Source organism: Salmo salar, chromosome ssa09, assembly GCF_905237065.1.
Source record: "Salmo salar chromosome ssa09, Ssal_v3.1, whole genome shotgun sequence".
Classification (NCBI taxonomy): domain Eukaryota; kingdom Metazoa; phylum Chordata; class Actinopteri; order Salmoniformes; family Salmonidae; genus Salmo; species Salmo salar.
This window is the reverse complement of record NC_059450.1, coordinates 21,027,277-21,042,206: the sequence shown is the minus strand read 5'-3', so window position 1 is coordinate 21,042,206 and position 14,930 is coordinate 21,027,277. Positions and strand designations below refer to the sequence as shown.

Below are 14,930 nucleotides of genomic sequence, written 5' to 3'. Positions count from 1 at the left end.
GTATGGTGTTTTCTTTACACACTCATAGCGGTCTTCAAATATTGTTACTAGTTCACCCCACCCTGACACTGTGTACTGTATGAGAAAAGCCCACCTGTAATCAACCATCCCTGTCCTTTCACGATCCAGTCTCTGGAACTTTCCATGACAGATATACCAGGTGAATCCAGGTGAAAGCTATGCTACCTTATTGATGTTACCTGTTAAATCCACTTCAATCAGTGTAGATGAAGGGGAGGAGACAGGTTAAAGAATGATTTTTAAACCTTGAGACAATTGAGACATGTTTTGTGTATGTGTGCCATTCAGAGGGTGAATGGGTAAGACAAAAGATTTAAGTACATTTGAACGGGGTATGGTAGTAGGTGACAGATGCACCAGTTTGAGTTTGTCAAGAACTGCAACACTGCTGTGTTTTTCACACTCAACTGTTTCCCATGTGCATTAAGAATGGTCCACCACCCAAAGGACATCCAGCCATCTTGACACAACTGTGGGAAGCATTGGAGTCAACATGGGCCAGCATCCCTGTGGAACGCTTTCGACACCTTGTAGAGTCCATGCCCCGACGAATTGAGGCTGTTCTGAATGCAAAAGGGGGTGCAACTCAATATTAGGAAGGTGTTCCTAATGTTCTGTACACTCAGTGTATGAGAATAACATTACAGAAACCACTCATATGAGTACATGCAAGTGAGGGTATTCCGGGGTATCTTGGAGCATTGGAAATGCATTAGCTCAACAGACCCTGCAAATGTCAGAGACTATGGGATGAGCAATTAGTTTGAGAGCTGCACAGCCTTCCTGAAGTCTGCCACAGGCACTTGCATTGTCCCATCTTTATCAGTGTTCCAAAAGCAGTCCCAAAGGTGCAGCTTTCGTTGATGCAGATAATCCTCCAAAGAAAAGAGTAGAGCGGAGATGTTTTTTCCTTGACATAATCCTCCCTATTTCACATCTTGCACTGGTTTGAAAAACATTGATAACTAGGTACCAGTGAGTCGAATTTGAAGTTTATTTAAAAAAAATGTTTAAATACTCTGTATTCAGTTATGATTTACAATCACTTGTAACTACTGCATGTGAATACACATATGACAAAAATTATTTGACCAGTCAGTGTACCTGGGTCAAGGCGTTTGGATGGTTTCTTAGCAATAAAGCCTCCGACACCTCCATACAGCACCTCTAGACTGGATTCTACTCACAAACACAAAGGACTCAGTTATAACTTTACCATGGTTTGGAGTGTTAACAGAGGGACCAAACTACTTCTAGTTTACATAAAGTAGAGAACAACAATGCTCACAGATATGTTGAACTCCTCCAGAGCAGTTCTGGGTGTGTTCTTGACCACAGTGACAAGAGTGAAATGGTCCTACCTAACATCTGGCCCAGATGCTCCCCACTTCTCCCACAGAACTGATTGTGGCTCAAGTCCAGCTGCTTTACTCTATCGTTGTTCTAAAGGGAGAGATATTGCAAGTAGCTAGCTACAGTGGAGGAAAAAAGTATTTGATCCCCTGCTGATTTTGTATGTTTTCCCACTGACAAAGAAAGGATCAGTCTATAATTTGAATGGTAGGTTTATTTGAACAGTGAGAGACAGAATAACAACAAAAATATCCAGAAAAACGATTGACAGAAATGTTTTAAATTGATTTGCATTTTAATGAGGGAAATAAGTATTTGACCCCCTCTCAATCAGAAAGATTTCTGGCTCCCAGGTGTCTTTTATACAGGTAACGAGCTGAGATTAGGAGCACACTCTTAAAGGGAGTGCTCCTAACCGCAGCTTGTCACCTATAAAAAAGACACCTGTCCACAGAAGCAATCAATCAATCAGATTCCAAACTCTCCACCATGGCCAAGACCAAAGAGCTCTCCAAGAATGTCAGGGGCAAGATTGTAGACCTACACAAGGCTGGAATGGGCTACAAGACCATCGCCAAGCAGCTTGGTGAGAAGGTGACAACAGTTGGTGCGATTATTCGCAAATGGAAGAAACACAAAAGAACTGTCAATATCCCTCAGCCTGGGACTCCATGCAAGATCTCACCTCGTGGAGTTGCAATGATCATGAGAACGTTGAAGAATCAGCCCAGAACTACACAGGAGGATCTTGTAAATGATCTCAAGGCAGCTGGGACCATAGTCACCAAGAAAACAATTGGTAACATACTACGCCATGAAGGACTGAAATCCTGCAGCGCCCGCAAGGTCCCCCTGCTCAAGAATACATATACATGCCCGTCTGAAGTTTGCCAATGAACATCTGAATGACTCAGAGGACAACTGGTGAAAGTGTTGTGGTCAGATGAGACCAAAATGGAGCTCTTTGACATCAACTCAACTCGCCGTGTTTGGAGGAGGAGGAATGCTGCCTATGACCCCAAGAACACCATCTCCACCGTCAAACATGGAGGTGGAAACATTATGCGTTGGGGTGTTTTTCTGCTAAAGGGACAGGACAACTTCACCGCATCAAAGGGACGATGGACGGGGCCATGTACCGTCAAATCTTGGGTGAGAACCCCCTTCCCTCAGCCAGGGCATTGAAAATGGGTCGTGGATGGGTATTCCAGCATGACAATGACCCAAAACACACGGCCAAGGCAACAAAGGAGTGGCTCAAGAAGAAGCACATTAAGGTCCTGGAGTGGCCTAGCCAGTCTCCAGACCTTAATCCCATAGAAAATCTGTGGAGGGAGCTGAAGGTTCGAGTTGCCAAACATCAGCCTTGAAACCTTAATGACTTGGAGAAGATCTGCAAAGAGGAGTGGGACAAAATCCCTCCTGAGATGTGTGCAAACCTGGTGGCCAACTACAAGAAACGTCTGACCTCTGTGATTGCCAACAAGGGTTTTGCCACCAAGTTCTAAGTCATGTTTTGCAGAGGGGTCAAATACTTATTTCCCTCATTAAAATGCTAATCATTTTATAACATTTTTGACATGCGTTTTTCTGTTGTTTTTTTGTTGTTATTCTGTTTCTCACTGTTCAAATAAACCTACTATTAAAATTATAGACTGATCATTTCTTTGTAAGTGGGCAAATGTACAAAATCAGCAGGGGATCAAATACTTTTTCCCCCCACTGTATAGACTCCAATGACAGTAATATCATCAATATGCATGCATTTTTTAATGTAATTTCTATTCACTTACTGCCAGGGCATCTGCAAAACTTTTAGCATCGTTCTCTACGAATCCATTCCCTGTTGTTGACATTTTTGAAAAAAGATTCACAAATAAAGTAGAGAAATATAATATATACTTAACAAAAATATAAACGCATCATAAGGGAAAGGGGGATACCTAGTCAGTTGTACAATTGAATGCATTCAACTGAAATGTGTCTTCCGCATTTAATACAACCCCTCTGAATCAGAGAGGTGCGGGGGGCTGCCTTAATCGACATCCCCACCCACTGGGGAACCAGGCCCAGCAAATCAGAATACGTTTTTTGCCACAAAAGGGCTTTATTACAGACATAAATACTCCTCAGTTTCATCAGCTGTTCGGGTGGTTGGTCTCAGATGATCCCACAGGTGATGAAGCCAGAAGTGGAGGTCCTGGGCTGGCGTGGTTACACATGGTCTGCGGTTGTGTGGCCGGTTGGACGTACTGACAAATTCTCTAAAACGACGTTGGTAAGGAAATTAACATTAAATTATCTGACAACAGCTCTAGTGGACATTCCTGCAGTCAGCATGCCAATTGCACGCTCCCTCAAAACTTGAAACATCTGTGGCATTGTGTTGTGTGACAAACCTGCACATTTTAGTGTGGCCTTTTGTTTCTTTCAGTGTATCTAATAAACAGAGTTTTTTGTTTTCATTTTCAAATCTGTGTGTAATACCTGAAAGTTTGATGGATTTGATGGAAATGTTGTCAAGCAACATTTTTGCTATGCACTTCAGCCTGTAAGCGATTGTTGGACAAATTCTACTAGACAAACAATGGGCATTTTAATACAGCACTTAATGTCAATTACTGCCTGGCCTACACGACTCAGATGCCCTCTTGTGGCAGATTGTGGGACATATAGCACATCATACTTATCCCACCTCTGAATTAACATGTTTAAGAGATGTTGATGCTACCAGATATATTCTTACAAAGAGCTCATACAAACTTACCAAATGGCGAATGGTGAAATTTGCCTTCAACATCGCAACAGGGCATTTGGCTCCCTCAGCCAGCAGGTAGTTGCCTGCCAGCTCCAGGTTGGTGATGTGAATGGTCCCTGTTCCCCCACAGAGGAGTCTGAGAACAGTAACCCAGCACTGGAGCTAACAACAGAGACATCTGAAGTACAGAATCCATCAGTCAAGGACAACAGACGATAGAGCGATAGTCTATGTCCTGTTGAAGTTGATAATGTGTCAATAGACATCCAGCAGACTTATCACCAGGGCAATGACCAGCGCCTCCCCCCAGGGGTCCCACGCCGTGGTGGTTGAGGCTCATGGTGGAGGTGCCCAGATTCCAGAGGAAGTAAGAGACAGGAACAACCCGGACCAGGTTGCAGGCCTGCAGGTACATCTCAGCAGTGGTCTTTTTCACCTCTAACGATGATAAGTGGTGTCACTATCAGACAACCATCAGGGTGAGATATGCATAAAACAAATCAACTTACAATACAAACAATAATACATTGTAATACCTACAGTGATCTGATGTTTTTTTATCCATACAATGTCAATAAAACAGCATACTCATCAACCTCCAGGTCTGTATCCCACTCATCATGCAGGTCTAGGTCTTCTGCAAGGGATGGACTGACATTATCTGCTTGGCAGACTCGAGAGATAGGATAGACATCTCCTGTGTTCAACTCTCACAAGATCCAGGTCCACCACATATACATGTTGAAATCATATTTGTTGAAATCATATTTTGCATTCCAGTATGTCTTTCATTGATACAGTACTTCCCACCATATGGTACTCTACATGAACAAAAGTATGTGGACACCTGCTTGTCGAACATCTAATTCCAACATCGTGGGCTCTAGCAGGGTAGAAATTTGATGAACTGACTTGTTGGATAGGTGGCATCCTATGACGGTGCCACGTTGAAAGTCACTGAGCTCTTCAGTTAGGCCATTCTAATGCCAATGCTTGTCTTTGGAGAGGAAGGCCCTAAAAATTGTCAAAGACTCCAGCCACCCTAGTCATAGACTATTCTCACTGCTACCGCACGGCAAGCGGTACCGGAGCGCCATGTCTAGGTCCAAGAGGCTTCTAAACAGCTTCTACCACCAAGCCATACGACTCCTGAACAGCTAATAAAATGGCTACCCAGACTATTTGCACCCCCCACTCTCTGTTATTATCTATGCATAGCCACTTTAATAACCCTACCTGCATGTACATAATTACCTCAACACTGGTGACCCCAGCACATTGACACATTGACTCTGTACTAGTACCCCCTGTATATAGCCCCGCTATTGTTATTTACTGCTGCTATTTAATTATTTGTTTTTCTTATCTATTACTTTTTTTTGTTGGTATTTTCTTAAAACTGCATTGTTGGTTAAGGGCTTGTAAGTAAGCATTTCACTGTAAGGTCTACCTGTTGTATTCCGCGCATGTGACTAATAACATTTGATTTGATATGAGATTGCATGGCTGTGTTCTCGATTTTATACACCTGTCAGCAACGGGTGTGGTTGCAATAGCCGAATCCACTAACTTGAAGGCGTGTCCACATACTGTTGTATATATATAGTGTATTTCATGAAAAAAATCACCAACAGGGGAAAAAAATTATAAAATATTCCTGGGTAGTACACCATTGAGTATTATAGATTTGGGTTGATTTTCACTGTCAATCCATAAAATTTCTGCATTCACAGTTCCAGACCATAATGTTTTACAAATGGACTCTTTTCCAGTGCACGACACACTGACGTCACGTACAGATGCGCGCGACTCTTGGCTGCTACGCCCTTTAAATGTACGTTTTTATCACTTCGACACCAAATAACTTTTTGGGGTTGTCATGCGCTTACAATAATGTTTCGATTCTTGCTTGAACAGTCGCTAAAATTATAGTTGGTTGTGATCTTTGCAAAATAACTATTTTGGGTGCAGCAGGTAGCTAGAATGCTAACGCTCATTGACATAGGGTGTAGCAAAAGCTAGCCAATGGGCCATTTTACTGGTTGAAGTTTAAGTGTTTTTGTAAGCATGATTGATTTGCGATGATGACACATTCTATTAAGCAGGTCATTCATACGAGCCTTAAAGTCCAATTATAATCCAAAAGTAGTGTGAAATGCACTAATTAGCTGGCATTCCATAAGAACTCGCGTGTTTTGCCACCACCTCGTGCAGCACTGTTTACAAACGCATAAAAGGAGTCTATATTCCAACGTGCAGTTTTCTTGTTATCACTATAATGAAGTCTGCCACTGAGATGGTTGTAGTGTATGATTATTATTTTTTTTAAACAATTATACATACTTCATGTGAGCATAGCAGTGAGGGAATTCGATTAATCTGGCCCGGGTGAAAGTTGATTGCATTTGTTTTGAAATTGGGCTGCCTCTCGGGCATGAGGAACTGCGAACTCGGAGAAAAAACGATGTAAAAGTCGGAGTTCTACAAAGATTTTCCGACTTGGAATTCCGATTTGGATGACTATTCAAAACGATTTTCCCAGTCGGAACTTTTTTCGCCAAGTTCCCAGTTGTTAAAGGTTAAATACAAAATGAACGCATTTAAATCAGAAGTCGGAGATTTCCGAGTTCCTAGTTGTTTTGAATGGGGAAAATGCCCACGCTAAATCGTCTCAAAACAAAAGTGACATGTAATGAGTAGGATTCTTAGTTTTTTCAAAAGTGATTGCTTTTGATAAATCGCGTAATCTGCCTTCCAAATGAAAACGAGTTAGACAATTAAAACATATTTTATGGAAATAGACGTTTTGTTGAGAACATGACCGCGTGGCGCAGATTATTGTTCGATTTGAGAAGTGTGTTATGCGTTAACATTTAGACTACGTTACCCAGCAGGCTATGCGGGTGGGTGAAGAAAGCCTTGCAGGGCAAAACATGGAGTTTTCTAGTTGAAGTATATGTTCATTAAAAGTAGTTAAACCTACGCCCCGGTTTGTCATTATATAAGGAACATACATAACAAGAAGGGCACTCATCTCGTTCATATCACGGGCCATAGACCGGTGCCCCGCGGCTCGGCATGATCGGGTCCGCCCAATCATTGGAGCGGAGCATGATTGGGAGCCTGATATTTTACGGGCTTTACCCGTTAACACGGCTTATAAACTGCGTCACAGGTAAACCACATACAAACAAAAAACATTTGACACAGATTTTTTTTATTGCCTGTACATTTTCGCCGAACGTGATGGCTCGTTTTGGTGCCTAAAGTCGAATGGCCGAATTGCTAGCTCTAGCTAGCTAACTAACTACACACATCTCGTAGCACATATTTTGTTGGAGTCCAATTTTTAATCGATGGTTCACCTAAAGGCTAATCTGGTCTGCTTTAGCTACCGCATGCTATTTGAGTTTGAACATAATCTAAATAGCAAACACATGGCATTGACATTTTAGCTAGGCGCAATGGATTCTAAACGTACTGCGTGACGTCATATGAGTACCACGTGCATATGTTGTGTGTGTGTGCAGTGACTGACAGCTTTTTGTTTGATTTTATGAGGAGTAATGATATAATTGCTTAAAATATTTGTTTTATTATAGATGCATGCAGTAATAATAAGCTAGTGTTTGAACACATATGTAAGTTATGGCACCATTTCTTTTATACAGAACCCTTGAAAAAGGGTCCCTCTGTGTCCATTAATGGCAAGAAGGTGTGGGATGGTGAAGTCCCTTCCAAAAGATTTACTAAAACGCAGGCAGGCCTGCTGGATCTGTGGCTCAGTACAAGCAGCGGGCCCCCAAAGGCCAAGAAGGATCCCGGGAGAGTGACTGGGGAATGGTTGAAGGAGAACGGTGCACTAGAAAAGGAGAAGAGTAAAGAGGCAGAGATGAAGAAAAGCACTGTGAAAGAGGTGATGGGGTCTGAACCAGAGAAAGACAGGAAAGAGCCTGTATTAGTAACTCTGGAGGGTCGGCTGCTTGGTGGAGTGAAGGAAGATGAGCCAGAGGTGAGAGACGGCGTGGAGGAGGACGGGGTCAGAGAGGAAGGTCAAAAGCAGCAGGACCAGGAGCAGACTATCCTCTACTCAGAGAAGCTCATGAGGGATGATGGCGTGCAGGAGGCTCCCTGTTCCCCCACAGAGGAGTCTGAGAACAGTAACCCAGCGCTGGAGCTAACAACAGAGACATCTGAAGTACAGAATCCATCAGTCAAGGACAGCAGGACAACAGACGATAAAGTGATGGTCCATGTCCAGTTAGAACAGATAGTGGAAAAGATGAGCATGGGAGAGTCAGTAACCAAGGCCCAGATGCAAAAACCGAAGTGGGAGAGCCAGACTGCAGCTGGACTAGACTTGAGCTCTTTTGTAGACCCACATGCAAGCACTAGTGAAGTGCCTGCTGAGATATGGGATCCTGGGCTGGACCTGGTCTCCCTTCTCTGTGAGGCAGAGGCCCAGACACAGCCGTGGGAGAGTAGGGCTCAGCCCCCACCCAGGGGCTGGCATTTCCCCATCGGCCCTGGCCTGGAAGAGGTGTTGTTCTGCCCTTCCACAGCGTTCCCAAGCATGAGCTACTACCCACATTCACTGGAGAGAGAGACCTTCGAAGGTGAGCATTTTGCATGATATCTGTAACATTAAGTACAGGTTTTTGATTGTTTGTGAACCGACAATCACCATCAGAATTTCAGGGTTACCGTTTGCTTAGACATCTCTCTGCTTCCCCCTCAGTGGTGTGGAGAGTGTGGGAGGAACTCAGTGAGACCCACACAGCGCCAGAGCCTCCCCAGAGGACCCCCTCAGAGCCCCGGCCCCTGTTTGACTTCACTGTGATGTCTTACAACATCCTGGCCCAGGACCTGCTGGAGGCCAACCAGGAGCTGTACACACACTGCCCTCTAGGGGTGTTGAGCTGGGAGTACCGCTTCCCAAACCTCACACAGGAGTTCAAGAAATGGGAACCAGATGCGAGTCTGACCTTACCAACCTAATACAGTAACATCTATTGACACTGTATTGCTGAACCATTGTCATCGGAGTCTCTTTGTGAATTGAGCTGTATGTTTTTCCCATGTGTAGATCCTGTGTTTGCAAGAGGTCCAGGAGAACCATTTTACAGAGCAACTCCATCCTGTCCTTCGTGACATGGGTAGGTCCAAGTTCCTCAGCATCTGTTTATGGCACAATCAAGACCATTGCAAAATAATGCAAGTCAGCTACAGTTAGTAACAGACATGTAATAGCTGTTTGTATATAAATATTTGTAATTTTGTTGTGGTTCAATCCTCAAGGCTACACCTGTGTTTACAAGCGGCGCACCGGCACCAAGACTGACGGCTGTGTGGTTTGTTACCGCAGCAACCGTTTCTCCCAGGTGTCAGAGAGTCTGCTGGAGTTCTACAGGCCAGAGTGTGAGCTGCTGGACCGAGACAACGTGGGCATTGTCCTGCTGCTCCAGCCAATTATCACACAGGGGTCAGAAGTCACTGCCAAGGGCCCACCCCTCTGTGTGGCAACCACCCACCTCCTGTTCAACACCAGGAGGGGTGACGTGAAGCTGACCCAGCTTGCAATACTGCTGGCAGAGATCGACTACATCGTGAGGAACTGCAAGGTGAAGGGAGAGCACTGCAATGTTGTTCTATGTGGGGACTTCAATGCGCTTCCCAACATGCCACTGTACCAACTGATCACGACAAGACAGCTTTACTATCATGGTCTACCTGCCTGGATGGTGAGCACACTACTCCTATGGAAAATGACTTGTTGTTGTCAATTTTAAGCTACTTAATAATTCAATGGTGAGTTGGTGTTCAGTATGTTACCTTGGCCAATGGGTTCTGTGTTTTGTTTCCTATGTGTGGCAGATATCAGGTCAAGAGGACCTGTCCTACAACATCCATCATAGGAGGGTATTCGCTCCCCTTTGGCCAAGCACCGTGGGCATCGATGACAACTGCCAGTACACAACTGTAAATGACCCAAAGAGTCAAGTCACGTCAACCCAGAGTCCAGAACGTATGTGTCAGTCTTTCTGTTTGGACCATGTCAGGGTGGATTGTTGGTCAAGCTCCCATTATGACAATGGGTTGATTCATCTTCTCACTCAGTATCTCCATTTAAGTCTTGTGTGATGGTCTGACTGGCCACTCTATATTTGTTCTTCCTGTGTAGGGAACCTGCAGTACAACCATGGCTACCTGCGTCAGCTGCGTTTCTGTGAGGCTGCCTGTGTCCGGCCACAGGACCTGGAGCTCATCCCAGGGGTCACTGACAACACACCTGGTAACACACACACACTAAAACTAGACCCCAAAACACTTAATCTCAACTGTACCCACGGCAGGTGAGACCCCAGAGCACAGTTGTGTAGAGAACAGTTAATGACTCCTGTATGTTACTCTCTCACTTATTTCCAATAGATCCTGAGGACAAGCATCCTTATACAACAAGGTCAGATTTTATGTTCCTTTTCAAAGGGCCACATTTCATGTTAAATTTTGTTTTATATGTCATATACACCTGATGTACACAGTGCAATGAAATGCTGACCTGCAGGTTCACCTCTCCACAATGGGAAAGTAATTAAGTGAATAAAACCATACTAAAAGCTCAATTCATTTTACATTTCTTTTTTTTAATGTAATACAAGAAGGCGCTCAACGAATTGAATAGGATATTTACACGTGCCGAGGAATTGTGCAATGAATTGTGTGATAGACAGTTGAAGTTGGAAGTTTGCATACACCTTAGCCAAATACATTTAAACTTAGTTTTTCACAATTCCTGATATTTAATCCTACAAAAAATTCCCTGTCTTAGGTCAGTTAGGATCACCACTTTATTTTAAGAATGTGAAATGTCAGAATAGTAGTAGAGTGATTTATTTCAGCTTATTTCTTTCATCACATTCTTAGTGGGTCAGAAGTTTACATACACTCAATTAGTATTTGGTAGCATTGCCTTTTAAATTGTTTAACTTGGGTCAAACGTTTTGGGTAGCCTTCCACAAGCTTCCCACAATAAGTTGGGTGAATTTTGGCCCATTCCTCCTGACAGAGCAGGTGTAACTGAGTCAGGTTTGTAGGCCTCCTTGCACGCACACGCTTTTTCAGTTCTGCCCACATATTTTCTATGGGATTGAGGTCAGGGCTTTGTGATGGCCACTCCAGTACCTTGACTTTGTTGTCCTTAAGCCATTTTGCCACAATTTTGGAAGTATGCTTGGGGTCATTGTCCATTTGCGACCAAGCTTTAACTTCCTGACTGATGTCTTGAGATGTTGCTTCAATTTATCCACGTAATTTTCCTTCCTCGTGTAGCCATCTATTTTGTGAAGTGCACCAGGCCCTCCTGCAGCAAAGCACCCCCACAACATGATGCTGCGACTCCTGCGTTTCACGGTTGGGATGGTGTTCTTTGGCTTGCAAGCCTCCCCCTTTTTCCTCCAAACATAACGATGGTCATTATGGCCAAACAGTTCTATTTTTGTTTCATCAGACCAGAGGACATTTCTCCAAAAAGTACGATATTTGTCCCCATGTGCAGTTGCAACCCGTAGTCTGCCTTTTTTATGGTGGTTTTGGAGCAGTGGCTTCTTCCTTGCTGAGCGGCGTTTCAGGTTATGTTGATATAGGACTCATTTTACTGTGGATATAGATTATTTGTAGCTGTTTCCTCCAGCATCTTCACAAGGTCCTTTGCTGTTGTTCTGGGATTGATTTGCACTTTTCGCTCCAAAGTACGTCCATCTCTAGGAGACAGAACATGTCTCCATTCTGAGCAGTATGACGGGTGCCTGGTCCCATGGTGTTTATACTTGCGTACTATTGTTTGTACAGATGAACGTGGTACCTTCAGGCGTTTGGAAATTGTTCCCAAGGATGAACCGGACTTGTGGTCTACAATTATTTTTCTGATGTCTTGGCTGATTTCTTTTGCTTTTCCCATGATGTCAAGCAAAGAGGCACTGCGTTTGAAGGTAGGCCTTAAAATACATCCACAGGTACACCTCCAATTGACTCAAATTATGTCAATTAGCCTATCGGAAGCTTCTAAAGCCATGACATCATATTCTGGAATTTTCCAAGCAGTTTAAAAGCACAGTCAACTTAGTGTATTTAAACTTCTGACCCACTGGAATTGTGATACAGTGAATCATCTGTCTGTAAACAATTGTTGGAAAAATTACTTGTGTCATGCACAAAGTAGATGTCCTAACCGACTTGCCAAAACTATAGTTAACAAGAAATTTGTGGAGTGGTTGAAAAACGATTTTTAATTGACTCCAACTTAAGTGTATGTAAACGTCGGACTTCAACTGTAAATAGGAGTCCAGTAGCGGCAGGCTGTAACGCAACAAAATGGGGATAACGTCAAGGGGTGTGAATACTTCCTGAAGGCACTCTGAATACATGTTAAATGTAATAACATTGTCCATGTCCTTTCTCAGGTTCAGACAGACCATCTCCCATTACCTGAACCTGCGGTCAGCCTACGGCCACTTCATCCCTGGAACAGACCGTGCTGAGGTGACCACGCTGCACTCCGAGGTAGGAGCTACGGTCGACTACATCTTCTACTCTCCAAGGCGTGGCATTTCTGGTGCTGATCAGAAAGGTAAGGGGCATGTATCCAAAGGAAATATATATAAATAGCCGTTGATATTGTCCTCCAGTCTAGTAAGTGTATAGAGAAAGAAGAATTGAGAGATGGTGTACCAAAAACATTGTTTCAGGTGGAGGTCAACGGCAGAGCGAAGGTCTGAAGCTGCTTGGTCGGCTCTCCCTCCTACCAGAGGAGGACCTCTGGTCAATGAACGGTTTACCCAATGAAATGTTCCCCTCGGACCACCTCAGTCTCCTGGCCAAGTTCCAGCTGGACCTGAATCCTGTGTGATTTGGGCTGTCTATGGTCAATGAAGAATCAGGAGGACAGATTTCAAGCATTTAAATTTTTTTGTTCAAACCTTACATGATTTGCCCATGGCACAATTCCATGTTTAAAAGTGAATAATTGTACTTACTTGGTTCCTGGGGCTCACAGAGAGTTTTGAGTCCCATCTAATACTCTGCTTGTTTCCTACCTGAAGAAAAACTACTCAGCCCAATTTCCAGAGGAGATGGGATGTCATCTGAATGATTATTTTTGTTTACATGTATAGAGGGCTGGGGGAAAAAAGAACCAAAAAGGTTAGATTCAGTTGGAGTTTATTTGACAAATGCTCTTACTGTTAAGATATGAATACAAGAAGCTTTTAGATGTAAACGTTTTTTTAATGGGGATTATGTTTACTCAGTTTGTTCACAATCTGCTACACTGGTAAATTGGAACATTCGTCTTAAAACATTTACAAACTGTGAAATAATTGAATGTCAATGTTTTCTATTTATTTTGTTGTTTTTCCCCTTATCCTCTGGCTTTGGGCCTGTCAGTATTATTTGTTCAAATGGTAGAAATCTTGAATAAATCTAACAATAGCTTGGCAGTACTAATTAGGGTGATCTACATCATCTTTTGGTGTTAAGATTGTGACCTGAATGTTGTCAGTGCCACACTGAGATGGAAGATCTCTCGCTCCACTGAGGCACTCTGTCTGTCAAGGAGAAGATGGCTGAGGCATGAATCAATTATTCATTCAGATTGCAGGGAGGGAGTGTTCATGCATGCTAGGGCACTGTCGGGGCTTCTGTGTGTGTGTGTGTACACTGCAGTCTAGACCAGGGTTTCCCCAACTCAGTCCTACGACTCCCCCTGGTTGCACGTTTTTGCCCTAGAAATACATGGCTGATTCAAATAATCAAAACTTGAGTTGGTTATTTGAATCAGCTGTGTAGTGCTAGGGCAAAAACCAAAAGGTACACTGGGTGGGTGGGGGGTCCCAGGACTGAGTTGGGGAAACCCTGGTCTAGAGGAACAGCCAACACTAAGCAACCATGGCAGTCCTCTGTGCTCGTATGATGAAATGTCAGGTTAGCAGGGTTTCGTTAGTTAAGCCTTGTTAGCCGATTGCAGTGTTGTCAGGTAGACTATCCATTCAGCCAGGCTTCCATCAGACTTAATTGATTTGTGCAGCAGAATCCCTGGGTGTCAGTACACTGTAGACACAGCCAACACAGTACAATTGACTTGTACAACCCATGCTGGTTGCTATCACTGGCAGCTCTCCAAAAAGCATGTGATGAATGGGAAAAGAGGTAGGTTGATCATTCAAATGTTACACCATTTGTTTTCAACAAATCTGGTCAAATACAAGTTCCTTGTTTATTTCAGTTTCAAGTGTCACAAAGCCATACGGGTGATTTACGGTTACAATATTTCAGATGAAATGTATTAATACAGTGTCATCACATCTTTGCACTAAGGAACAAAAACAGACCACATTGCAATGAAAGAGGAAATATCAAAACCGCTGTGATTTTATGTCACAGATGTCTTGGAGCCCAAAATGGGCTAGGTTGAGTGTCTCACAGTGTACCAGCGGGCAACAGAGAATATACTGAAAATTCAAATGAGTATAGCTGCAACCAGATGTTGTTCATTGTCTTACTGTATGGTTCCTCAGTATGGGATTTGTATTAAGCTTTCTTTGAAGACAAAGGAGGAAATCTAAGTCACTCTTTAGTCCAGGATACACTGTGCCCAATTTGGACTCTTGGTTGGCATGTAGGTTGTCCTCCATGTCCTTAGCACCCAGTTTATTTATACTGTATCGGTCATTGATTTGAACTACATTTTGTCCACTTGCATTTTGTAGATCTCTAAATATAGCTGAAGCTTGCTAATAACCTC

General features: G+C 43.4%; 1 protein-coding gene across 3 annotated transcripts; it reads left to right on the top strand.

The window, feature by feature from the left end:
- Window positions 1-5,877: 5,877 nt before the first annotated feature.
- Window positions 5,878-13,633, top strand: angel1 (angel homolog 1 (Drosophila)). Of its 3 annotated transcripts, none has more exons than XM_014210905.2 (10): window positions 5,878-5,966; window positions 7,804-8,748; window positions 8,871-9,106; window positions 9,219-9,288; window positions 9,431-9,873; window positions 10,007-10,157; window positions 10,314-10,424; window positions 10,562-10,592; window positions 12,592-12,758; window positions 12,877-13,633. In XM_014210905.2, the coding sequence occupies exons 2-10, from the start codon at window positions 8,025-8,027 to the stop codon at window positions 13,035-13,037; spliced, it is 2,094 nt and encodes a 697-aa protein (XP_014066380.1). In that variant the 5' UTR covers window positions 5,878-5,966; window positions 7,804-8,024; the 3' UTR covers window positions 13,038-13,633. The 3 variants fall into 3 exon arrangements, with proteins under 3 accessions (XP_014066380.1, XP_014066381.1, XP_014066378.1); XM_014210906.2 differs by lacking the exon at window positions 5,878-5,966 and adding an exon at window positions 5,981-6,193; XM_014210903.2 differs by lacking the exon at window positions 5,878-5,966 and adding an exon at window positions 6,230-7,307.
- Window positions 13,634-14,930: the final 1,297 nt, after the last annotated feature.